At 40.3% G+C, this 27,508-nt stretch overlaps 1 protein-coding gene across 1 annotated transcript; it reads left to right on the top strand.

Annotated features, from left to right (window-relative positions):
• lrrc75bb (leucine rich repeat containing 75Bb) lies at positions 1–25,638 on the top strand. Its single transcript, XM_044013004.1, has 4 exons — positions 1–598; positions 5,061–5,189; positions 9,524–9,636; positions 22,670–25,638. The coding sequence occupies exons 1-4, from the start codon at positions 311–313 to the stop codon at positions 23,262–23,264; spliced, it is 1,125 nt and encodes a 374-aa protein (XP_043868939.1). The 5' UTR covers positions 1–310; the 3' UTR covers positions 23,265–25,638.
• The last annotated feature ends 1,870 nt before the right edge of the window (positions 25,639–27,508 follow it).

The following is a 27,508-nucleotide window of genomic DNA, read 5'->3' as shown; positions in this document are numbered from 1 at the left end:
GAGCAGGGCAGGGATGTGATTGGCTGAGGGAAACACCAGCTCTGAATGAGGCAGAGGATGCCGGAGCGCCCGTGCAGCCAGTGAGTTCATAGGCTGGTGCAAAGAGGGGACGTCGCTTTATTCTAGTAAAGCTGCCGTTATCACAGTCCTACCTGGAAACTGAAAAAAAAAGAAAGAAAGAAAAAGAAACACTCTTGTACTGAGGGTAGATGCATATTCCTGCTCGTCCCAGTGTGATGTTCCGGCTGCATGAATGTTGTAAAATCCCTCTCACCACCACCACTTGCACAGACACGTCCTCTCAGGAGTGATGGGCTCCAAGTTGACCAGACAGAGAAGTCTCGATTTTGAGAGCAAACTGTCCAAGAGGAGACGCCAGACAAATGACGTCCCCGCAGACAGCGAGACAAGTGGAGCAGAGAGCAGAGACGTGTTGTTTACCTCTTTGATGCTCAAGTCCGACAAGATACCAGGGATGCTGCGTAAAAGCAACCAGAGCCCGTATGTCAGACGCGTGGCGTGGATCCGGGAAATCCAGAGGCTTTTTCGGGAGCAAAAAAGGGAGCAAGCAGCTGAGGTGCTAAAACTGCTGAGGAAGGTTAGGGCTTGACATTATTTTTGATTTATCAGTTGTTATACTTGACGAAGGAAAGCTGTGTTTGTGTGTCCATATACTTGCACAAAAGTTGTTGTTGTTTTTTATTTCAGTGGTGCATAATTATTTGTCATTTGCAAATCACAAATTTGTAAAAAGGCCAATTAGTTTGATGAGATTAACAGTAGCCATTAGTCATTTGTATTCAAGTAATTCAGCCGGTTTTGAGTTAATCCAATCCTGCAAATGCTTCATCTATATCATTATGTTCAATTATTTTCCACATGTGCGTCATACAGCAGCAGTTTACGCACTGGATGTGTCTAAAGTGCACTGAAATATGACATGTACTCTAGTGATTGAGTAATCTAGTAAACTACCAGTAGCAGGCACTTGAACCCGCAGGTGTCACTATATTAATGATTTCTCTTTTTTTGAGTTCAAATTTGTTTAATATTTTACTTTTTTTTCTTTCTTTTTTTACAGCTTCTCATAAATGTTTGAAAGCAAACCTTGCTGTTAGGTCGGACACGCCAGAGACTCTTGATTATTCCTGAGGAATAAGAATAAGTCTTATTTTGACTTGGTGTGGCTACATTTTAGACCCTGCACAGGGTTTGGCGAGACAACTGGTCTGAAATCGAGTCATGTCCTGGAGCCAGCCAGTTCATGTCCGGAATATTTAGTGAGCTCCAAACAACACTGAAATTTGTCACCTACACAATTTTGGCCTTTCAGTGTAAAGGTTGTGGCGTTTAAAGAAAAATATAAAGAACCTAAAAAGGTCTGAAGAGACTTAATCTCAAAAATGCACATGTGAAGGCACAGTTTGATATATTTTTAAATCACTGTATTATGTCCGTGTTGCAAAGCATTGAGCAATCTTTGACCTAGTGTCATTGCTCCCAGCCACTGCTAAAGCAAGTTTTGTGTCCCATCCATCCGACTTTGTGACATAACACCTTCCCCTAATCCCAGATTTCTGAAGATCTATCCAAACAGAAACGGTGTTGAGGTCTCATTCTGAGCTTCCCACTGACTTCTGAGGCATTGACAGTAAAAGCTGGGTCACCTGTCACGGAAACTCCCTGCCCAGAATAAATTATACAGCCGTGTTCAAATTAAAAAGTGAAAACTTTTGTTAACATGTTAATATATCCGTAAAGCATGGAGGATAATGACTCACGCATAGCTTGACTCAAGTGTCTTTCCCTATCTGTTAAAGCAGTCGTTCATATCTTTTTAGGAAAAGCTCTTTTACAGATCATGGCATAGATTTGTTGGTCATGAGCACAGGCGGCTTTTCTCCTTAGCTTGGCATTAAAACTGCTCACGAAGCAGGAATACTCTCGCCATCAGTCACTGAGCTGAAGCCAGAGTGTTGCCACTGTTTTTTTTAAGAAAAGAAAAATACCTGGCAGAAAAGAGCTCCTGTTGTTGTTTTCCAGCTTTTTCCTCTCAGGGATGGATTGATTTGGAGATAGTCGTCTTGTGGTGAAGGATGCTGGAGTATATTTCCTTTGAAAAAAATAGACGACAAATAGATGAGCCTATATTATCTACGTAATAACAGAAAGAAAATTAAAGTTGTAAAGAGAAAGTACAGAAATGCGAAAGTTCTGCAAAAATGACAAATGAAGACTGTGTTCCTTTTAGGGGAGGGGACATGAACTAACAGAAAACCTGAAAGTGCATTTATTTTCCTAAACAAACAATAAAGTGGTGATGAGCATACGAAAACCAAACAATGGTCTGTGCCTTTGTGGCTGAGGGGAAAGAGAAAGACACGCGAAGGACAGTTGGACACCGGGCCCCTGCAGGTGTTTCTAGACAACCAAAAAAAGTCTGGCTCCACCCTCCAGGAAATCTACATCACAGCAGGAAACTAAATGCAGTCCAGTGGAAGAGTCACAACAAAGTAAACAGAGGCGAGCAAAGAATTGACACAGTAAGAAGAAAATCACCTTAAAGATCACCTTAAACTAAATCCAAAATCTTGAGGTACAAAACGTCCGGGAATGAATCTTAGATTCTTCAGAACGTATGCAAATTCTAATTTGCTGCATCTCTGTCTCAGACGGTCTCCGAGCTGTCAAGTTGATTAGTTTGTGATCTTCTGGGTATTCATTAGGAAACAAAGAATCAGCACATAGTCATAGTGTTTATGCTGCGGCACGCACGCTGATTAACCATCACTTCTACACTCGGCTGTTATTCCTCTGTTTTGTCTAACTTTAAATATATTTGAATACTAATTCTTTTTGAAACATAGGCATGTGTTAATGTCTTTGTAGCTCTTTAGGTTCTTGGCGATTTAGAGACAAAGCGTTAAATGTTGTTCGTACTGTTTATCTGAGTTTTTCACCCACGAGGCAAAACAATACAAGTGATGAAGTGTTGTCACTTCGTCTTTTGCGACAGAGTAAAGTTAAATTGTGATATACGTGTATTAGGGATGGGATGATACCACTTTTTTGTGTCCGATACCGATATCACAAACTCCAGTACATATACCGATACCGATATTTGTCCGATACAGTCATTTTAGACTATTTTCAAACGTATGAAGCCGTTAACAACACATTTGTGCCGAGTCATTTTTGCTGATTTTTATTTAAATGTTTATGTATATATATGTGTGTGTGTGTGTGTATATATATATATGTATATATATGTATATATATACATAGGATTAGCAATATTACAACGATAGATAAGTGAGCAAAAGTGACATATAGTCATGTGTCACATAAGAAGCTCCTCACAGATCCTGCCCAAAGCACCGTTGCCCACGGCTGAGCATTTGTGTCTCTGAAACGTCAGATTTCCATTTTTTTATGTGATCCAAACCATTCAGAGATATTTATTCAGCCCCAGACAGAAAGTATAGGTAAACAGAGCTGGAGTTAATTTGTCAGTTGTGACATGTTGCTTCCACTGAGGCAGAAAACTGTGGGACTGGGTTTGTCGCACTGTGCAGCAGATTTAATTGGATTCTAATGAACCGCATGTGTGGGATGATGTTCTGCATCTCCGAGCTCGACACTTTATATTCGGGGGGGGTGGGGTTTCTTCTTTTGATGTGGCAGACATCAGATTAGATATGCAGCTTTCACAAGGACATTTCTAGCGAGATCTGAAGTCCATGCATGTTTACACACGTCCTGTTGATGGGAAGAAGGAAAACATTCAACGCTCTTGGGATTTTCTTTGCAGCTTCATCTGCGAATTCGCCACAGCGCTGCACAAAAACAGTCACACCTGATGCTGCACTACACGATTAACACACGGCACATCATTACTGGAGAGCAATTTTCTCTCTCGTCTCCCATTTCTGGACACACTCAGTGTCCATCGTCTGCAGTAAATGAGGTGTGTTGCGGGGCGGCTGGTCTGGAGGGTAGCCCAGCACCAGGGAATCCCACAGAGCTCCACTGTGATAAATCAAGCCAAAAGCTGGAGGAGGAGAAAATGCTGATGGGAGTTTTCCCCGTTGCTTCCACTGAGCCCTGAAGTGTTTGGGATGTCTTATAGAGCATGTTTTACACAGCGGCAGCCTGCAGCCTACTATTTGAAAGGCTTTTCATTTTCCATAGAGCTGATAGTATTTACTCTTCAGCTTGTACAGGTTTACGTGGCAGTAAGCACTCACTGCTGTAAACAACAGGGTTCTTGTGGTTATGCGAAGGGTAAAACAATATCCATCAGGAAGTACACCATGTGTTAGCGAGAAGAAAGCATTTGACTTCCTTCTCCTTGCCCTAAAAAATGTAATTATCTGAATATGCCGTCGCTCCGCTGTTTTGTTGCTGCTCACTTATAATCTAATCTTCTCATGATCTAATATAATTGAGGTTGTTATTCAAGTGTTTCTCATGTTGTCCTTATCTGTTCAAGCTGTAGTCTGCAAACACTTTTTGTCATCGTTAAATGAAGTTGTCTGGAATACAACTTGGCAGTGCCTGTGTGTTTCATTGACGCGGTGATTCAGATATCATGTATTCGGTGTCAGTGAAAGTTCCTCTGTCGTGCTCTCTCTCTCTCCTGTGTGTTTTGAGGACGGAGTTTCGATAGGAGAGCAGACGGGAGCAGGTGGAACGTATTGTCTGCATCAGCTGCGACGTAATCTGCTGCAGCGACCTTTCCCAGACTTTTATATTGCAGTTTCAGTTTCAGTTGATGCCTCACCACATGCATGTGAGTCAGCCATAGAGATTTCAGACTGCCACATTATGGGTGCTTCTCAAATAGTAAGGTCCTTATAATTTAAACCCTTAAATTTCATCTTGGTTCACAAACCTCAAACCTTATCAGTTCACAGCCTGATAAGATGTCAAGATGATAGGGGAGCAATATATTTAAAAAAAGAAAAGAAAAAACAAATAAAACAATAACAGTTAAACATTGAGTTATAAGCCCAGACATGACTCATCACATCACTCTCATTTTGTCCTCTCCCTCTCAGGACTTGGGCCTCCAGGGGTCTTCACTCAACGACATCTTGTACAAGAATGCAGCTTTCCTCAACCTGGTCGACCCCATTTCCCACGAGCTGCTGCTCAGTCTGGCCCGAGACCTGCAATGTCCAAAAAGGGTAGGAGTCATGAAAACCTGTCTCTTTGTTTACAATGGAACAGATCAGGCAGGGTAATTAATGCTGATGTCTATTTGTCAAGCTTTATTTCAAGCACCGTGTTTATTGTCGGGCTATTATTGTGATGTCAGTTTGCTATAAACAAAGCTCATATGGCCTTTTACTATGACGGGATCCTGCATACTACTCACAGACTTGTCATATATTCAGTCTTGTATAAAGTACCTAAAAGGGATACTTTTTAAGTAAAAGTCTTAAATAATATGCAGTTTACTGTAGTTAAGTGTCAAAAGTAATTGTCAGTAACAAAAATAGTTAGAGGGACTGTAGTGAAGTAAAAGTGAAAGTTGTGAATATGTGAATAACAAAGTAAAGTACAGATACGTGAATTTTGTACTTAGTACAAAGTACAGTAACACAGTATTTGTACTTTGTTACATTGCAACACTCCATATATTAATTCACTTTATCACAGATTAAAGGTCCAGTGTTTGCGAATTAGTGACATCTAAGCAAGAGACTGTACAAGGAAACTACAATGACCTGTTAACACTCTTTCACAACTCTCTTCACTCATCTACTCTCTCTACTTAGTGAATGATTGTAGGTTTGAGTTTGTCTTCCAAGGAATGTTTCGCTAATTAGCCACAGAGGCACACACACACACACACACACACACACACATATTGCAAGTCCAAATGTTTAAAATGTGGAGTTTGGTCGAGAGGTCAGGGATAAATGGCATGGCCAAAGGGAGTTGCCGTGTCAGGGTTTGACTGCAGCAGCACTTGTGGTCTGCCCCTGTGTTCTAGAGGCTAACATATGCAGTGGCTGTGCTCCAGGACTTGTTGCTGTGTAAGGTTAGTGGTTAAGGTGTGAGCAGTGGTCATCAAGCTGAGGTCAACATGCACTGGAGGTCTCTGGCACGGACAGTGAGAGCGACAGGTGGCCGATGGGCTCACACTGGACAGGCTGGTGCTTCTGTTGTGTCACAGCTGTCTCACACTGAAAAATGAAGAAAATCCGTTATAAACCATACTGTATATAAATAAAGTAAATTATTCTCCAAGCACAGGCAACATGGTCTAAAGTAAAAGACATGATAGCTATACTATACTTTCTATAGTATTTTATTGTTTTATTGTTTGTTTTATTGTTTGTTTTCTGGCCTATGATGTCACATATTTTATTTGTCTTATTTATCTCTGTTGTACAGCGCTTTGTTTCAGCTGCTGTTGTCTTTTTTTAAAGTGCTTTATAAATAAAGTTGGACTGGATTGGATAAATGGGGTAAAAGGACAACAATTCTGTCTGTGTATCTGGGTTTTTCTGAATGCCTAATGTTTATGGTTTATTCATATCAAGGATGCACAAAATGCAGATTTTCTGTCATTGAGACCGATTCTGTAATTATTCAAATGAAGGTCAGATTTATGGCTGATTAAAATTAAGACACACACTGTGATTTATCCAGATCAGGAGTCGTCTCATCTGCTTGCAATTTGCCGTACAAATCAAACACATTATAATTCCAATTCCATTTTAAATCGTGGCTATGTGAGGCTGAAGAAGCAGCTCGGAGGAGCTGTAAAACGTTATCTAATGTCTGGAGAGGATGGGCTTCTTTGAGATAAAGTCGCCGTGGTCTAGTTTTTACTTAATGGCCTCTGCTGATAATCACCTGTAAGAAACTGATCTCGTCTGCGTTTACTGTGGCAAGGAAAGCCCAGGAGGAAGAAAGGGAATGGTGAGTTGTGAGTTGGCAGCAGTGTTCTCCTGACTGGCTGGCAACGGGGCAGGATACTATGTCAGACGTGACAAGGATGTAGAGAGGCAGTGTTCTGGATTTAAGGCCTGGCAGCTGCTGTGGCCACCCCACCCCATACACTGAGACTGATTCAGATCAGATTGACTTTTCAAGGACAGTAATTCTAATTATATATTACTGTGCAGTAACAGTTATGTAAACAGTGTTGTCATCATTTTGTAAATAAGGATGTAATGTCATTTCTATCGTAATAACAAAATACTAGCATGGTGGTAGTTATGGAAAATGTGTGTGTTATATATAGAAGGGTAAATGTCAGTGTTAAAATATGTAAAACATTCTCATGTAGAGGGATTTATTGATTTATTATGGTACTGACGGCAGCCTATAGTAATTCTCATGAGCCAACTACAATCACATTACTTTGGAAATAAGATGGTATTAATGTAATGCTTATCTTACTACCATACTGACAATATTTGAGATTAACATTGTCATTGCCAAGCTAGAAATTGCATTATTGTTTAGACATTATTGCCATAATACTACCTCACTATTCAAAAGCTATTACCATCTTGGCACTGGACTGTACCTCATGGGTATCCATCCATCCATTATCTACTGCTTTATCCTCCACCAGAAGGTCGCCAATCTCACAAAAATATTCCATCTCACTTTTTTACATTGATTTGTTGCACTATTATGCAAGTTTACTCAACAGTTGCAACCAACTTTCCCTGAGCATTCAGGCCAAAGAAATATGACTTCTGAAAAGATGTAATTGTAATTTAGCCGACTTGTGCCAAGTATAATGGACATTTAACAAGGATGTAAGACTTGAAGTACAAACTCTAAGCTTAACTTCATTTAATTTTAATTTAAAATTAAGGTAAACAGCAATGAAGACTTTAGCGAGGTAAAAGGTAGCTTCAGGTATTTCTTTCCACCGCTTGCTAGTTGCTTAAGTTACCTGTTGCCTCCATTAGCTGTGATGTGGCTGCTCTCCCACTTCTTTAACTGTTTTTTGTGCCTTGTCTTTTTGGGGAAACTCCCCCACGTTTTGTTTTCATTTTCAGCCATGGCATCCCGCTGCACTCTGAAACAAACAGGGCGTGGAATGAGAAATCCACGGCACCGCCCATAGTTCATTATGATTGGTTTATATTAGGAAGGACACCACGACTAGCTATTTGTCTACATACTTAGCGCCGAGAGACTCCAAGAGAAGCTGAGCTTCCCTGGAAGCGATGCTTTTGCCGCATTTGTCCGATCAATGTTGAGCTCACTGCAGTGAAAAAAAAACCCTATTCTGTGTTGTCCCATAGAGAACAGTCAACAACACAGTCATGTGTACCACTGTAACTCTATAGTTACAGTGATTCTTCCACACGACAATACTTTCACATTGTGAGTCACTATGTGTTGCTGTGACATTGTGCCCAGTCATCCAAGTGACAGAAACAGCAGCGCTGAACATTTTATAAGTATGAGGCGTGTTTTGTTTGATGCCCAAGAACACAAGAGGCGGTGGGGATGCCTAATCGCCTGAAGGTAAATTGCTTGTGCCTTTTTCTCTCTCTCTCGCTCTCTCTCTCTCTCGCCACATTGCCACTCTTCTTGTTGTTGTGTTGTACCATTAATTAGATTTAGCGCGCTCAGCGCAAACCATTCCGTTTAAAACCTTTACCGGGGGAGGAAGAGAGAGAAGGGAATGTAAAGAGGAGGTGGAGACACAGAGGCAGACTGAGGCAGAGGGTGAAAGGAAATTAACGTTTTTGAGGAAAATGTTTGAAGCAGCTGTTTTCAAACGGCATGAAAGAAACACTTTGTTGCCAAGTCAGCATCAGTACATTAGCTTGCAGGAATGAAGAGGCGGAGATCTGACATTCAGCGCATGTGACGGAATTTACTCTGTACACCATTTTGAAGATCATTTTCTATTTTTATCATTAAACCCAAAAGCCATAATTGTATGTTTACAACTGCAATATGTAACTTTTAGTGTGTGTGGTTTTCTTTCTTGTCAGTGATGTTATTCTCCTCATGTTTGTTGTGTTTGAACAGAAAAGATGTAACATTACTGTGTTATGTTGTGTCCGGACTGAGGGAGAGTTTATGTATCTGTAGCCATGTTTCTATTATGGTACGGTACAGTTTGGAACGGTAAAGCCCTGGCTCAGGCTTGCGTTTCGACTGAGATACGTAGCGTGAAGTTGTACCGTGCACCGACAACAAACAACGGACAAGGGAAGGGAAATGAAAAATGGAACAGTTGGGGCCGGTTATTTTGATATTATTTCTAATGGAAAAAAATGCAGTTGCACTGCGTGGAAACACATATTTATGTTTTTTGAGGAGTAGAATTCACTCTTTTGTCGTCACTTGTGTTTTCAGACCAGGAAACACAGAAAGAGTCATATGGAGCTGATACGCTCAATCAGCATTGTGAGAACTCCTTTGACAATGATTTGAATGACACCGACTTGATTTGCTTATGAAAACAGATGAGGTCGGAGGACTTCTTGGGCTCACATGAGGTTAATAAGAGGTTTGTTGTGCTTTGCAGGAGACTCACTCCTTCAAGTCCACCAACAAGATCTGCCGCCAGCTGCTGTACCACCTGACCCCTCACTCCAAGTGGACGAGGCACAGCGTGCCCAGGAGAAAGTCTCAGGCTTGGTGAGTGCATCCTCTACACTGTGTGAACTGATATCACGTTATATGCATCCTCACCACGAGCGTCAGAGCCTCTCATAATCCTCCGCAGAGCATTTCCTAATACTGGTGTGACTCAGACGAAGTCATTTGCCTGTTTCTGGGAAGAATTTCCTTCAGGGTTTTAAAGTTGCACTTGAGATTACATGGTAATCAGGTTTTATGGGTCTGATGTGCTGTTTAAGTGGTTATTTCATGGGAAACACTCTTGCATGCTTCCTTGGATTTCATCCCATGATGAAGACATATTTCTTTGACTACATGGCATAATTTCTTCTCAAATGCTTGGTGTCATCGAGGCAGAAAACAACCCAGGAGGATAACGTGATCCTCGGTTTAAAATACGAGTGGTGACACTGCAGAGTGTGAACGTCTCTATCCTGCTGACCTGAGGTTATTACTGCTGCAGTGGAAGGCTAACAGTTTCCATCACATGCAGACATTCTGGAGTGTAATTTCAGTGGCACAGAATGAAAAAGAGGAAGAATGTTCATGCACAGTAATAACACTGGGAAAGTCTTATGGACCCAATGGATCATGTGATTAACAGCTCTAATCAACCCCCTCTGCTGCGATTAGTGCTTGGCAAAGTTTTTTTTTAATCAGAGAAAACGAGATAAGTTAGTCTTGCGCCATGCACAGTGGAACAACAGAGTGTGATATTAGGTTTCGGAAGTAAAATAGGTGAAGGTAAACATTATTTTCGACAATGTGGGAAGTTGTTTTTGGCTCCTCATTGAAAAGCAAGACACCTGATATAAAAGATTTATCGCTGACATTTTTTTGTGTATCCCAGAGTTCTAAAAATGTCTTCATGAAGGGAGTGGTTGCTAAGCTGCATCTGTGGTGTCCATGTTAAAAGATGCTGTGTACCAGCTTCTTGTACACAAGAACAAAAACAATAACTTGAGTATTTTCAGAGAAAAGCAGGTCTCAGGTAGCGGCGTTTGCTCTCAGACAACAAGGGAGGCTCCGCTTCCTCTAAAATGTGGTCAAATATGTACAGTGTTGTATTTACAGTTCAATACTGAACTGGCGCAAGAATGCAACGTGTTACTAATCACGTTCACATCAATTCAGATCACTGATGACGGATTGTCTTACGTGATTTTTGTATTCCCGTAGCAGCCTCCGCATTAACGCCACTTGAAGCTCAGCTTCAACTGTTCTCTATTTTTCACTGCGGTGAGCTCAACAGTGATTGGACCAATGCGGCAAAAACATCACTTCCAGGGAAGCTCAGCTTCTCTTGGAGCCTCTTGGAGCTAAGGCTGTAGACAAATAGCTGGTCGTTGTAACACTATAATAGAATTCCAGTTTTACATAATTGTCACATTTCCTCGTTGTAGTTGTGTGTTTGCAGGATTGAGTAGAGGAATGAGAATTAGAATTAAAAGTGTAGGATGTGATGAAAAAAAACATTTGGCATTGCAGATAGGATAAATAGTTTGAAGTGGAAGAATAGGAAATTTATACTATCGTTATAAATCTTCAGGTACTGGAATGACTAGAAAGATGCCAGCTCCCCCTGTGGCACTTTAAAATAAATCACTAGGACTGTATGTTGTGAGCCAGACAGCATGTTCACTGCGCTCCTGTGAAATATTAATGATCTTCCCCAATTATGATTATACACATCATAAAAATCCACCACAACCAACCTAATGTAAGTGCTGTTTTTATTGTGATGAGCAATAAAAAATTATATTGTCAACGCAACACTGGCAGTAAATTGTTTTCTGGCATTAATGAGATTATATTTACTGATGAAATGTGATGAAAAGAAAATTAGTTTAGCAAAATTCCTGAGGTGACAAATTGATGTAGAATTAGTCAGTGATGCAATTTGTTTTTTTCCACACGTCCCACTCTGCAGTCAAAACACTTTCAGACCTGTTACTGTCGTGACAAAAAACAGCCTCACGCCATTCTCTCTCAGCATTAATGTTTACACTTAAAATTGCAAGCATGACCTGCTCTGACAACAAACTGAGTATTTGTGGAAATAAAGGAGCGACACAGGGATGGAAATGTGAAAATGCCGTGTGAACAATTCAAACAAAACTCCAATAAGGCAACAGGTACGTTGTTGATGATCGTGATAATTATGAGGCTCCCTCTCCCTCAGCAATTAAGCCAGATTGAAAGATTATTTTGACAGCTTGAGTTCCATCCCCAACCAAGTCTCTTGGTTGCAATGTTTTCGAAAGAACGCTCAACAAAACAATAAGACACACTCTCCCAGTTTGCTCATTATACAAACACAGCTCTGCTTCTCTCACGGCCTCAAACAGCAGCACGTTGCTGTGGGACCCTTTCTCTTCTCTTCTCTTCTCTTCTCTTCTCTTCGCCTGCAGAAAGCGATGCGTTTCAAATGAGGCTTTAGGACATCGGTTACATTGTTCCGGATCCTTTTCTGCATTTATCCATCTCCTCTCTTGACTTTGTACTATGCCTGTTTTTCTTCTCCTTCTTCTTGTTTTTTTTTCCTTCTAACCCCCTTGATTTCTCTTATTTTAAAAATTCCTTCTCGCATCGATTTTCTTCTCCCACTCCTCTTCTCCTGGGGGATTTGGCTCCCTCCATCTTCTGAGAATCCATTTTGTTCAACAGTTGCCACACATCACTGTTCTGCAGTTTGAGCTGCGGCTCTGGGGAAATGCTCTGTCAGACAGAGGGAGAGAAAATTACTGCAAGGTTGCCAATTAGAAGTCTCGTATCCCCGCCCCCTTTTTTCTACTTTGGTCCAAATCTGCTTAGAATTTATTCTGTAAAATATTTAATAATGGAAAACCTGTTTTCTTTATGACAAATCCAGAAATTTGCTCCAGCCTGCTCTCAAACACTAACTCAGTTTGATTTTGTTTCATAAGATATATTTGATTGGTAAATTTAGATACAGATAACACATTAATCGTAACCCAGGCTTTATTTCTGGCTGTAAGTGCAACGCCTGTGTGTCGCACTCACTTTATTATCAAGGCAATTTAATTTGACTGAGAAGTTCAGTATCCCTGATTCCCTAGAGAGGATTTTTAATGTGATTGTGAATGGTATTGAATTTCTGATTCATCAAGCTCGAGCAGATTTGTAAGAGAGTAGACTCCAATTTCGACTTGATTGCTTGTCTTTCCTGCGAGATAATAATTGATGATAACAGCATTACTATTGCAGATGTCAGTATATTTAAAGAAATCACTGTGGTTAAGTTCAAGCAGCGGGAGGAATACTGATTCCCCTTGTTATCATTTTATTTACAAAGAAGCTACTAAAAAGGAATCTATGCCCAGTATTTCCTTTTTCTATGTGTGGTTCTTTGCATTATAAAGCATTGTTCAGGTATTGTTAGGCTTTACCGATGTCTCTATATTCACTCATGCAAATTATGATGGTGAGAGTGAAGCGAGTTGTGGCGGTGACAGCTGTTCGGGCAGGTGTCACCGGCTGTGGGTGTGCGTTGCTATTCTGCCTGAGTCACGATGATGTGACCCAGACGTTGCACTTCTCAGACTTTTCCTCCCACAGCCCCCACGGTGACGGTCAGTCCAAAAGTGATTCCATTACTTTTATGCATCTTCATGTGCAGCCGTAGTTCGAAAAATTGTTTTTTGTTGTTTTTTTTTTACAAACACCGACTGAAAACGTCCAGAAAACAAGAAACTAATTCAATAACATCTGCTAACACGTTGTATTTAATGTTGCAATGAAGGCATGAGGGAACACCAGCGCTGTACAAAGACTTTGTTGCTGTAGATTTTCCAGGTTTCGACATGACTTGACTGTTTATTTTGCTGATTGATTTTTACTCTGCTCTCGGCACTGACCATGTCACACAACCAACTTTTTCAGAAAGTCTCATCTGGGGGCCATTTGTACTGTTGTTCTTGTTTGTTGAATTTGAATGATTAAACTGGGGTTTGATATAAAAACCAGATGCTGACACTCTGATCTCTGACCAAGATCTGTTGTTAATTGCTGTTAATCACACTGGTGTCCACTTATACTGTATGTTTCATGATTTATCGTCTATTTTCCTCTAAATGGGAAAGTATTTTACAACATTGTCATCAGGTTCTATTGAAGAAGAAGCGCTGAAACTAGTTTGAGACCATGAAGTCCTCAGGAAAAAATGTTTACTGATGTTATGAATCGATTAAGAAGTTGGATAGTTTCCCATCCAGACTTCCATTCACCCCTTGATGACTAACTCCTTTCTACTCCATTCTACTTACTTGGCTTCACTTTTCAAGCCAGAAGTCTATGTCGGAAGCAATTTGACCATTCAACAAGCACTCCTGATGAAGCTGCTCAAATGCTCGGATTCCACTGTCGCTCAGGGACTCAGTCACAAATCCACTAACAGGTCCCAACTTTCTTCCCTAGAGGAACTGCTCTTCCTCTCCTCCACCTCTTCCTCCAGCTACCAAAACCCATCACCTGGCTCTCTGGCCATGATATATTTGAATTCCTCTTCAACAACTCAGTCATGTGCCATATCCAGCGGTTCCCAGTGGCTGTTCAGATTCAACTCCCAGGTGCTGACAATGAAATGAGACTAAAATAGCCACTTGATGTTCAGGCCCCAGTGACCCACAATGTGACTCTCTCCACTTTAAAATGCATGTCTTCCCTTTTTATCAATGTTTTTTTTAAAGCTGCAGTGCAGCAACGTTTATCCCACCATAACGCTGAAGGAACTGTTTTGGGGTTTTATTTTGGAACAGCAGAATCCACTTCTGAAACTTTTCATGTCCTTAGTCATTCTTCAACCTGAGCTAAAATGAAATGAATGCCTTTTCACACTGTGTTGCCGTCTGCCGTCATAATGATGCATATGTCTTATTTCTGAACAGGCGCTGACTCAGCATGTCCGACCTCTGCACTGCCTCAAAGGTCAACCCCTAAGGCGTAGGCAAACGATTCTACAAAACTATATATTTAAGGTTTCTTAAGAGTTTGTCTTCCGCACTCACATCTCTATTTGGATTAGAAGTGGTCCACTTGACTGCACGCAGCACTCCATCTACTTTCTGTTTGACCTCCACTTTTAATAGGGACTTAAAGATCTTGCCACCGTCCTCATCCATGAATAATTGAGGGCTTCTCGTGGTGCAGACACAGATGCTGGAGGATGTGGGGAAGAGAGGAAGGAGGGAGAGAGATGCTCAGTATTCATTTCTCCACTCTTAGGGGCAATAAAGACATTAATTATGATAAAAAAAAAGAAACTGTGTTGATCGGCACACACATAATTTAACAGTTTTTTGTTTGTTTTTTAATCATGCACGCTGATTTCAATGACAGCATTTCTAGACTTCCATTTTAACCCCTCTTAACCTGTCATTGATTAGATTGGATTTAAGTGTAAATCTGCTGCTGCTGCTGCTGCTGCTGCTGCTTGAGAATAAAATAAACAAGGATTCATGATGATCTGTGGGTGATGAGTCTTTAAGGGATTATAAATACACACACACACATACTATTAAGCCCCCCAGTTAGTGTTGAGAGTCCTGCATTCGGCTGCCGGTTTCATAACCGTGCCTTGACATAATACAGCAGACACAGGAGAGCACACTCCTCCATGATACGCAGTTATGTAACGCAAACTGTTTTCGACGTGTTCTGTCGCAGTGTTTCTTTCCTCCTCGGCATCCAGTTTGTCGCCTCAAATCAAATCATGTGGTGAATTTATAGCTCGGCGGTGGAGTACATTTTGCATTTTCCACGCTGCACACTGGCATTATGGTACATTGTGCGCCGAGCAGTTTCATAATCGTTGGCACGGCGGTGGGAGAATGCTTTGATCTGTGGTCGGCAGTCACATCTCATTAGGTGTAATCCACGTCACCTCCATGTTGTTATTTTTGGTGTTAACTCAGGGTAGTGGAGTGGATTAAACTGCACCTTTGCCTTTGTGCAAAAGAAGGGAATCATTTAAATTAAGATTTTGCTCCTGTTTTTATCGATTTGTGTCTAATTTCAAGGATGCTGGATCCTATCTCTGCTTTCAGTTTGCTCTGTGTTGACATCGGCGTTGCAACTTCTCCCCAGGCTTCAAATTCAAAGTTAGCACGAACCAAGTGAGTGATCTGAGATGTCATAACACTGCACAGACCCGAGCTGATCCACGGACGACATACAATGGCAGAAGCCTTAATCACCCCCATTCAGTGAACGTTTCACTAAAAGTTAATCCAAATGAGCTCTCTGGCTTTTCTTCCCTTCCCCAGAATATGGGCCATTATCCCTATTAAACTGGAGCACACTGGATAGAACGTGCAATCACCACTTTCATGTTTTCCCAGAACATTTGCCTTTAGTGAGACAGAAAATGTCATTTCACCAAGGTTTTTGCTGAGTGACTGTAAAGGATTCTTATTAAAAATGACCTAAGTGGTGAGAGTCATATCGCTCTGCAGCCGGCACAAAGAAGCTGTCCTTTACCAGCTCACTTTTCAAACACGGGTTTGTACGTGGAGCCTCCCACGGCTGAGCCAGACAAGTGCACATTTATTATACAAATGCCTGGAGGCAAAACAGCTCCAATCGACCGGACAGAATAAACAAGTCAAGACCAAAGCGTTGATGAAGCAGACATTGATCCGGCCGATCCCACGAGTCTGTGAAGCGGCATCCACATCTAATGTTTCTCAAGTGCTTTTATTTCCACTGAAATGAGTCAAACGTCTCTCTCTGCGTACGTTCAGCAGGAAATACATTTGAATGTGTGACACAAGAGATTCTCTTCTTAGCTGAGATAATATTTACATGCAGGACTTTTAACCAAGAGAGTGACAGACTTTACTGTGTCTTCATTTTCATTGTAGCTTCATATTTAACATTAAACGAGATCATGATGATTTATAGTTTGGAGTCACTGTGTGTTCTTATTAGAAGAGATTTACTTCACATTTTGTGTAAAACACTGTCGGACATTTTTCTCTTTGACATGTTGTTTTTATAATAGAGATTAACCGAGAAGAAGATCAGCAGATTAATGAGTATTAGAAACATTCTCTGCTTTCAGCCTTCATAGGATCAATCTTCTCTAATAGCTGTCAGAAGCAAAGAAGCATATTTGTTCGACCAAGCCAGACACTTTTGTTGTTAAATCGCGCAGTCAATGAACATATAACCTTTAACAGGCTCTCGTGTCTCTTGATGTACTGATTCATGAGAGGAAATGAAGGGCCGTTTTTTTATTATTATTATTTCATCTCAGTTACTTCTCATATTGCATTCACCTAAAATCTTTTTTTAAATAGTTCCACGTGACATGTTTTGTTTTCAAAATGTGTTTATTGGATTTTCTGAGGTTTTTTGTTCCTTACATGGAACCACAAGTTACAGATACAGATAACCCAAGAAACAGCCAACCAGACAAAAACATACTTTAAATTAAAAAATAATAATAATAAAAATATAGCTAAAAGTATGCCTTCTACTGTAGGTGTGCAGTTTGCTAAATTACCCGCGCTGGATGAGGAATTGAAAACTAAAGATGTTCCTTTCACTGGGTATCAAACTGGAGCTTCTCCGCTATCTCATTTACTCATAACTTCTCTTGAAACAGAGGTTTGTTATCTCGGCGGTGTAACATCGTTGTGATGACTAAAATGCAGGACACCATGTATAGTAGGCAGGAAGCAAAAAACTTTGTCTAGTAAGTCCAAAAAACAGGTAAGATAAGACAAACAGGTGAGAGAGTGAACACAGTAAGTGAAGTCATCTAAATGGAGAGAACTGAATTTACCTAATCATAACTGTATCTTACTGACAGATGTTTCCCTATGGTTAAATAAATGAAAATGAAAAATGAAACTATCACACTGGAAAAGCCCTCGTCACTCTACATTTATCCAGGAGAATGATCGGAGAGGCTTGGACATTTTTCCACTTTGCCATGTCATGTCCTTCTAGTTCCCTACTGTTTCAGTTGCCTTTGAGCAGAAATTGACGGGCAGAGTGTTGAAGTGTGAAGTGTGGAGAAGGGGCAGACAAAGCTGATAATGAGCACTTGCCCTTTGTTACAACTAGACTGACTGGATACTAACCTGACAATGAGTGGCTCTTGAAAATGAGTGTTTGCTCAGAACAGAGGATCTGCCGTGACCTTTAAAGAAGAAGCTTTTATGTTATTGAAGAATAAAAAGATGGAAAAACACCATTATTTGTGTTAAATAAGAGTGTAAATACAGTACAGTAGGTTGTTGCTATTCACCCAGGGGTCAGTTTATCTGTGATCGTTTTGGAGGATGTTGTTTGTGGTGCTGTTGCTTTAGACGTGCATCTTTTGCTCAGCTCTTACATTCGTTGACTTTCATTAGACGGGCAAAATAATAGGAACACCTGTCAACATAAAAACATTCAGTTTAAGACTGACTGCTTTGCTTGTTAAAGCCAGCTAGGAAGTAAGAATGTATATTGTCTGACCAGTAGGGGGCGCCTCCACAGCAAAGAGGCTGTTCTAAATCAACACCTGTGTGATTGACTGCTGGTATGATTCAGTAGGTGCCGGGTTGCAGGTGACATCTGTACATGGCGCTGTGTAGAACAATCAATCTTCAAAACATGCAAACAAAACTATGATGACCTTTTGATCATTTGCAACAATTCATTTATGCAAAATCAAAGGTTTTGTTTGCAAATTCAGAGGGTCTTTTTTTTGCAAATCTCCAAATTTTGCCTGCAAACCGTCTTGCATCTCTCACAGAAATTGTTGCAAATGATCAAATGGTCATCATCATCATCATCATCATCATGTCAAATCCATTCTGTTTGCTTGCGCAATAAAAACCCATGGATGCACCGAAAACAAAACAGAAATCCCATGATGCCGCGCTGAGTTATTACAGTTGTCGCTGGACATCTGAGCCTCATCTGAGTAAATCTCTGTTTCAAGATCAAGCTGCTGTGGGTTTCTCATTAAATTCCTCAAAGCCAATTCTCCAGCAGCAAATCTGTCAAAATTCATCAATGCTTTGTTAAAACACACACACACACACACACACACACGCTTCTTCTGGTTTTGTTCTGGCCTTTTTTCTCTAAGTGCAGTGTGTGAACATCAAAAAGATGTTTTATTTCCTTCCACACGGGGTTTGAATAACTGTAGAACAGCGAGCAGCGTTGTTCGGTGTGTAAAAGTTAACAACATCCCCGAGGAAAGACAGCCTATGAAAAGCAATTAGACAGTCTGCCTGAACCCGCATTTAAACAGCCAGTAGTTTGACACATGAGAGTCGGCTCTTATTAGATGCCTGCACTGTTGTATCAGTTGCTCCTGAGGATGTCAATAGATGGATTTGCCTCAGCTGTTTGTCTTTAAATGAGCTCTGTATACAGCCCGTGGTCGTAGCGTGGGGGACACTCTTGTTTTATCACCTCCTGTTAATGCTCGATGGCTATCCTTTGAAGTTGTTTGTGTCTGAGAGGATGCGCATGCACTGCCCACGAGCATGGCAGCCACATCAGAGGGACGCGAGATTAGACGTTTTGTCACTGTTATCATTTCATGATGGTGGCGGCGGCAGACGGCAGTTTACACTGTGGTTTTTTTTTTAGAAAAGCGAACTGTGTGCTTGGGCCCACGCCAGTCGCACAGCCAGTGGGTGGAGCTGTGCCCACGGAGGCGGAAGGCAGCAGATTTGGAAGGAAGTCTGAAGTCGCCTTTACTCAATCTCATTAAAAGCACATTAGATTCCACTCCCCCCTCCCCCCCTGCACCACCCACTCAGCTATAGGACCGACCCTGTGTCTCAGTGGAAGTCGCTCTTCCTACACAAACATAAGCGCTCAGGGAGGAAGGCTCCAGCAGAAGTAGGAAAACCCTCCAATAAATAAGTCCAAGGGGACAACAGCGCTCAATGCTGATGATTAGTTTCATTACAGTAAGATGCACAAGCTGCACAGTGGTACAGTAAAACACACTGATGCTGTCAGTCTGTCCCAGTTCAAATCAAAAATACTTTGTTTCTGTACTTTACTTTGTTATTTATTTTATATCCTCGGAGGGTTTCAGCCTCCAGGCAGTTATTTACCATTTACTGCATGTCAAAATAGTGTGTTAACAATTTAAAATGAAGAAAAACAAAAAATGGAAATACACTGCAGTTGTACACGAACAACAGAATTTTGAACAGTGTGAAACAATAAAGTTTTTCGAGTCTCAATGTTGCAAAAATGGGCCAAAAAATGCAAAACTACAGTAATGCCTAGGTGTTAAAGGGTTAATCCCACAACAAAAGATATTTGTCTTTATTTAGAATGCGACGAGATAATGTTGTGCAATGCTGGTCATTGCATATAAAAAGAAACAGAAAGAGACATGACATAAACCCTGTCACTTCACAGGTCTGCCACCTATGGAATCCATTATCACTAACAAAACAAATAATTAATAGAAGATAAATCATGAATAATTAAACTAAATAATACATTTTTATTGCGCTTGTAATGAATTATTACACCCTGCAGGTGTTCAGGTGATCAAAGGTTGGTTGTTTGCTCTTCGACAGAACCAGGGGGGAAAAACTGTCCCTCAACCTGTAGGTGTGAGTTTAAGACATTAAAAAAAAGCAAAAGTAAGGAAGTTATGAGTGAATTCAGGTGATTCAGTCGATCAAATTTAACAACAGAGACAGTGAAATGATAAGAAAAAAAGGAAAAGAAAAAGGGATGAAATACAAAAGACAAAGAAAGTGAGAAGCAGTGAGCAAGAATAAGGATATGAAGGAGGGAGAGATTAATTATAGCCTTCTCCTGCAATCAATAGTATTTGAATCACAATGCAGGTGAGCTGCATATCTTTTTCTTTCTGTGATCCAAGCAGAGAGGGAGACGGATGTGAAGAGCACCGCCTCCCAGACAGACAGACAAACAAACAGACAGGCAGACCAGAGAGCACAGAGAGAGATGCCACTAATCCTCACGTTTGCCTACAGGGAACAGGAACGAGCAAATGCAAACAGACTAAAACAAAGAGAGGATAAACTTTAAGTCGGTTGCGCTGAATATTTTTTCCTGTTAGTCAGATTCTTGTTCGGGTTTCTCTGGTATCTTCATTTGTTTGACAGATGTCTTTGCCTCAATGCCAGTAAAAGCAGAAGGGTTTAAAAGTCACTGCAGCAGCCTCTCTTCACGCTTCAGTGCCATCAAGTCTGTTGTGCAGCTGCCTTATATCTCCTATGAATATTTGACTACACCGTGGTGCAAAGAGAACATTTTTTGTTCCATTTTCCCGGTGCTAGCTGAAGAATACAGTGATCCGACCCGACACTCTGTGGTAGTGGTATAGTGGTTCCCGAGATGGATTCAGCTCACATTCGTTTGCACTGAAATATGATCACTTGCTTTTATCACTCTTTGTGCAGTCTGCTACAAACGCAAGAGTGGCACAAATCTTCCAATTTGACACTGAGCAAAAAAAGATAATACTTAGAATATTACCGAAACTAACCACCCAAGGAATTAGATTTACTTTCATTTAGTTATTTTCAGAATTACAAACATTTTTACATCACATGTTTACGTTTGGCTTGTTTGCTCTGGCTTTTGATCATTTATCGCCATCATTTGTGCACCCATGGTAATTTGCCATGGGAATAGTACACAGCTCTCTTGGGGGGGTGTTTGTAGGTTACATATTCAGGCTTTATGTGCTGTTGAGTCAAAGTTATGATTCATCTTATATCGCATTTTAAGTAGTGATGTAAAGCAACAATAACTGTGCAGAAGTCACAAAATTAGACTGTTTTTTTTCTTTTTGTTCAAAAAAATGAGCCAAGTGAACTTTGAACTGTGGCGAACACCCAATCGTAAACATTTTGAGTACTTTTTGCTCGGGTGTGGGCGTTTTTTCATCGGATTGCCGAGGTCGTGCTGGAAAAAAGGATATAAGACACGCTATATTGCACATTCTTATACCCTCTGTACTGCATGTTTCAGCATTGTAATGGAAAAAAGCAGCCAAAATGCTCTGTGTTCTAAGGGTTATATTTATTTGTTATTGTTCTGCACCCACAGCTCTGCCGTGAAGAAGTGACCCATGAACCTGAAATCCACCAGTGCCATTCAGTCAATGACATTTAGAGCAGGTCACAGAATTTGTTGCTTGAGGAACTCATTGAAACGCAAACTCTCTGCATTATTGATCGCCACACTCTCTCTCCAGTCTAATGTTGCATGCTTAGCGATTTCCCTGCGGGACAGTGTGGAACCTCATTATAGAGCCTTTTCAATCAATAACCTCTGTGCCATTTTGTTAACATTCCCTGAGTTTGGATTTAAAAAAAAAAAAAAATACAACAACAGGACAATTCAACAAGTTAAATACAACAAATATTGTTACTCATTTGTTATTACTTATTATAAGTTTGGTAACGATTCAAAAAGCATCAAGTAAATGCTGTTTAGCATATTGTATTTCAATTAGTCTTGAGATTAGATTCAAAGAAGTACAAAAGAAAGCAACATATATATATATATATATATATATATATATATAAAATGCACAAAAGGTCAATAAGGGCAATTCATAAATAAGACAGGCTATAGAGACCACACAAGTAAACTCTTCCTAAAAATATTAGCTCTAAAATTTCATTAAAGTGAGAGTAAAAACATAAATCAGTTTCAAATAATATACAAAATACACATTTTAAATGAATATAAGGATGAAGAACAGTGGATTAATCCAGGACGAAACGTTCGAGTTTAAAGCCAGAAGTATTCTTGTGCTGTACTGAGAACTTTAAGGATACTGTAAATATGTAAATATTTGGTGACGGGATAAAGTAGTGTATACATTTTTAGAGTTGTGTGTAATAGGAATGGCGTTAGGTACATACTGTACAAGTTCATACTTCTGCACACTCCTTTTCAAACATGTGACGAAATGTACAGTAAACGTGTTGTCATTGAAATGTTGCACATGTGTTTGAAATAAAAAACTGTCTCTCTATCTAACTTTATTCTGTTCTGTGCTCTTCTGTCACAGTCTGAAGAGCACACTGAAGAGGAAACTGTCAGGAGACGTGGTCAACCTCTCTGGCATCCCACTGTCAGGCCGAGACGTCCACCGCGTGGCCTTATACCTCCAGAGCAGCAGCGACGCGGTGTCCACCTTGGACCTGAGCTTCACTGAGCTCCGGGACGAGAACTTCCGGCTGCTGCTGCCTCACCTCAGCTGCCTGCCCAAACTCGCCATACTCGCCGTCAACGGCAACCGTCTGACGGTGGCCATCTTGAAGGACCTGACGGACACAGTTAAAGACCCAAAGAAGTTCCCCAGCCTGGCCTGGATCGACCTGGGCAACAATGTGGACATCTTCACCGTGCCACAGCCGCTGCTCGTAGCCCTGCGGCGACGCTTCGGCTTACGCAGCAGCCTGCCCACGATTTATGAGTACAGCGAGGTGCCGGCATTCAGTCGCTACATCCCAAACATGGAGACCTCTGTGGAGGAGCCCAGTCTGTATGAGGAAGAAGACGATAGAGAGGAGGAGGAGGTGGACAGGCTGGAGCTTCAGGCCTGGGGCTTCAGAGAAGAAGATGTGCCAAAAAGTGTGCCACTGCACTTCTGTGGGAGGTGATCGCCCAGAGATACTTCTTCTTTTGTTTTTTTAGACTGGCAGCTCCTTATATTCCCCTGTATCAGCTCACCCTGACTGTAGCCTCCTGTGTTCACAGTGGTCTGTGTGGCAGAAAGTGACGCACACTCCTGAAAATAACTTTAAAATAAGTACCTGTGTTGTGTTCCCCTATATGGATGCTCTGACGGCTGAAATAAAGCAGTGTGATGCAGACAGAGGCCATTGTTTGTTCAGACTGATTGATTTCTCCTTTATTTATCCTGGCGAAGTTGGACTGAGCTGAGCAGTTTTTCTGTTTCCCATTGTTCTGTGTTTCTGAAGTTTTGTGCTGTCACACCTTAATGCTTCCACCGGAGCAGCTGGGGGTTAAGTGCCTTGCAAAAAGGCACCGCAGCAGTAGCAGTCAAGAACAGGGGGGAGTGTTATTAACTCAGTCTTCGAATGCTTTTTCTATCGAGTCTCCCATCTGTAACAACTTCTCCCCCACTGCCCTGTTTTCTGTGAAAATGTCTGAGTAAATCAAAGCAACGAAGTTACAAGAAATATTCCACTTAAGAAATCAATTTCAGCTGATGTTCTTGCTTTGATGTGCGGCAACGCCTGAGACCAGCTAGTAAATGGACACGTGTACACTGCGTTTTTACAACTGCACTGTAATTATGTTTTTCTTTTTCTGTCGGGATGCAGCATGTATTCAGGAGTGAAATGAGGGAAGTTAAGCACGATGAACACATTTTCATTTCAAGTCCAAGCAGTTTCAGCTGCTGATGAGCCGGTCACTGCCTCTATCAGGTCTACTTATAGACCATTTCAGTCACAGATGGTAAATAGGAGATCTGGGGGTTTTTACCTCCGGCAAATAGGACGAGTCCCAGATTTAAAAAATGTGTCCTCTGGTGGTTCATGAATGATTCTATTTATGAATCAGACCATGAGCGAGAAAAGATGCCCAATCTGGTTTTAATGGCACACACTGAACATTACAAGCAGCACTTTTTTTTCTCCTTCTACAGTCTGCATATTAATCTTCTACGACATATTAGTATTAGGGCCGGACTGAAGATTGTTAATCTTTGGAGAATAAAGTCGTCACAAATAAAGAAATACTTCATATTATTTTTAGCATCAGGACTGAAAAGATTGTGCAAGAAACTGAGTCTGTTTGGAAGAAAGAATCACAAACTTGGAGAAAAGCATCTTTACTGTGGACTGGAGGAGGAAATGGCTGGTCGTGGTCGACTGTGTGCTGCTGCTATTTAATAATAATACATTAGATAATGATAGAAAAGAATCTCATGATATTACGACTTAATTCTCATAAAATTATGACTGTGAAAAATACTAGAATATTACTTTATTCTGGAAATGTTTTTATTTCTCTCTCTTGAGTTTGGCCTTAATACGCCATCGTAAATCTTCAATCTAGCATGAATACATATATTTTTAACTTATATGTAGGTGTCATGTTTTTGCGCGTTCTTCTTCTTCTTGTCGCCACTGTGGCTTTTCTGCCTCCTTCATTTCTTCTTTCCCATTTGCTTTGTTCTTTTATTTGGCATTTATTTAATCTCGTGCACCCCGAGTGGATGGATTTGTATAAGTGTATGTATGTTTTTATTTTTATTTGTTATTATTGTTATTGTATTAAGTGGACATGACTGTTCACTGCAATGTCAGACGCCCTCAGACGCAACACATGCTCATATATTAGGGCCCCAGAGGTCTCAGACCACTCATCCATGCACTTGGAAAAATTAAAAATGGTCTCAGACATTTGGAGCCCATTGTATTTATTTATTAATATGACATAACATATGCCAATAAAATAAAGATTCATTCTAGGGGGAAACATGTGGAGGCATCTCTGCAAGATCCTGCATATAGATGTTTAATTCTCCTCGGTTTTGTTCAGCGAAAATTGGTTTATTTGAGTTAACAGAAATGTTAATGGACAGGGTGTTTGTGTGTGTGTACATACTGTATGTTGGTGTGTCTGTGAGAGTTAGAGTGTGTGTCTGTGTGCAAGAGGCTGCTCTGGATATGCAGAGTAAATGACTACCTTTGATCATAGAAATGAAATGTTTACTCATTTGCACTTTAAGGAAAACTCCTTTCCTGTTTCTGTCGCGCACTGTTGGTGTACAGTTTGAATGAAAATAATAAAGTCTCAATCGAAGTCTTTCCGAATAATAATAACAAGTTTCTTTGTTTGTGTTCGTTAAAAACATACTGAATTTTGCAGTTTGTATAAATCACTGCCATGACAAAAAAAAAAAACACTGGTAAATGTATTTGCTGAACTGCTTTGCCTGCTCTTGCTTCAAAATTAAAGATTATTTAAATAACTTTTTTGTGATCTTTTCCTTTTATAATGTGACATTGAAATCTTTATCCTTTTGTTCCAACTGCTGCAATTCATAAAACTGTGAGCCAGTGAGACATCGTGAAGGGGATGAGTATTAGGTTAAATCTGAAGAAAAAGCACCGTTTTTACATGGATTTAAATGTTCTAATGAAGTGGCTTTGCCCTTACCTTATAATAACTCATATGGATGAATCTCAGCGTAGCTATATCCACTATAAATGCCATGTAGTTGAGAGCCCATAGTCAGTGTCATTGATTGTCCTTCATCTGGTGAATAAAGCCAAGACAATAATTATTTTCAAAAAACTTGAAAGCTCATTCTCATCATAAGCTTTAATTTGATCCATTTTTATACTCATCTCTCATCTTCTATCGTTCTGCCATCCACATGAGGGTCGCTGGTGCCAATCCCAGCTGACTTGGGGCCAATTTTTAATACGAAAATATTAGTTGGTGCACATTCAGCTCATCATCGTCTTTGCATCGTGCTGTGATTATTTTTGCCTATTTGTGAGCCTATCATGACAAAACATGAGCATATTCATAAATAAACAAATAAAGGTATCACAATTCTACTCCTTTAAATGAAGTTATGGTGATATTCTTCAAAATAAGTTATAATAAACATATACTTGAGCCTCTGTGGTTGAGTAATCACCAATTTAAGAGTTCGTAATTGCTTGTAAACACTTCAGGGGCCCATTAGTGATGCACCTGGTTTCCGCATCAGCATTTCATTCCCGAGTGTGGATGTATAAGGTGCCCTGTATGGACCTGTCAAACGCAGAATAATATACACAGCCTGCTGACTTGTAGAAGCTCTTGCTAGCGTTTCATATTTTGCAGGAGGAGAGCCTGAAACCAGCCATCACTCTTCTACGCCTGTAAACAGAGAAGTGTCAAATGACACAGGAGTCTGTTCTGGTTCATTAACGGCACTGAAACAACCTGCGGACATTCAGCGGCTGCCTTGTGTTTGTCTGTTTGTTTCTCACTCTATCATTAGTGCCTACGTTTGACGACGCTGAGCAAGGTGCATGCTAATAACAGAAGTATTCACTTACACAGGCTTTGTAAGGTATCACTAACATCCTCTGATAAATCATCGTGTGTTTATTTATTAAAACAAAACACTCATTAGCATTTAAAGTCATGCTACTGATGACATAATGATGTGCACCAAGAAACAGGCAGAATCCAAATGTTCTATTTATTATGATTATTATTATCATCAGTAGTAGTAGAAGTAGAAGTAGTAGTAGTAATAGTAGTAGTAGAAGTAGTAGTAGTAATAGTTTTTCTTTTTGTTTGTACAATTATTCATTTCGAATAGTAGTAGTAATGATGGTAGTAGTAGTAGTGGTAGGACTAGTAATAGTAGTAGTAGTAGTAATAGTTTTTTGTTTTGTTTGTAATGTTTATTTCGAATAGTAGTAATAATAGTAGTAGTAGTAGTAGTAGTAGTAGTAGAAGTAGAAGTAGGAGGACGAGGCTTAATAGTAGGATTAGGAGTAATAATAGTAGTAGTAATAGTAGAAGTAATAGTAGTAGTAGTAATATTTTTTGTTATGTTTTGTTTTGTTTGTATTTTTTATTTCGAATAGTAGTATTAGTTATAGTAGTAGTAGTAACAGTAGTAGTAGTAGTAATAGTACTAGTAGTAGTAATAGTAGTAGTAGTTGTAGTAGTAGTTGTAGTAGTAACAGTAGTAGTAATAATAATAGTAGTAGTTGTGTCAGTGTCAGTCTATTTATTATTTCACCTTTCCATTGACACATGGAGGCAGCGTGAAATGTTTTCCTTCACCTGCAAACTTAGTACTTAAGTTTGTTCAAGCCTCAAGCGCATTTTGCTGCAAATATAGGTGTCAATGCCACTG

Source organism: Solea senegalensis, linkage group LG21, assembly GCF_019176455.1.
Source record: "Solea senegalensis isolate Sse05_10M linkage group LG21, IFAPA_SoseM_1, whole genome shotgun sequence".
NCBI classification, from domain to species: domain Eukaryota; kingdom Metazoa; phylum Chordata; class Actinopteri; order Pleuronectiformes; family Soleidae; genus Solea; species Solea senegalensis.
Note: the sequence above shows the minus strand (reverse complement) of the source record. Positions and strands in the feature narration are given on the sequence as shown.

Excerpts from the sequence above, each read along its gene's own strand:
- lrrc75bb (XM_044013004.1), top strand. The coding sequence starts at position 311 with ATGGGCTCCAAGTTGACCAGACAGAGAAGTCTCGATTTTGAGAGCAAA. Across the intron at positions 599-5,060 it reads TGCTAAAACTGCTGAGGAAG|GACTTGGGCCTCCAGGGGTC; the intron begins GTTAGGGCTTGA and ends TCTCCCTCTCAG. Across the intron at positions 5,190-9,523 it reads ACCTGCAATGTCCAAAAAGG|GAGACTCACTCCTTCAAGTC; the intron begins GTAGGAGTCATG and ends TGTGCTTTGCAG.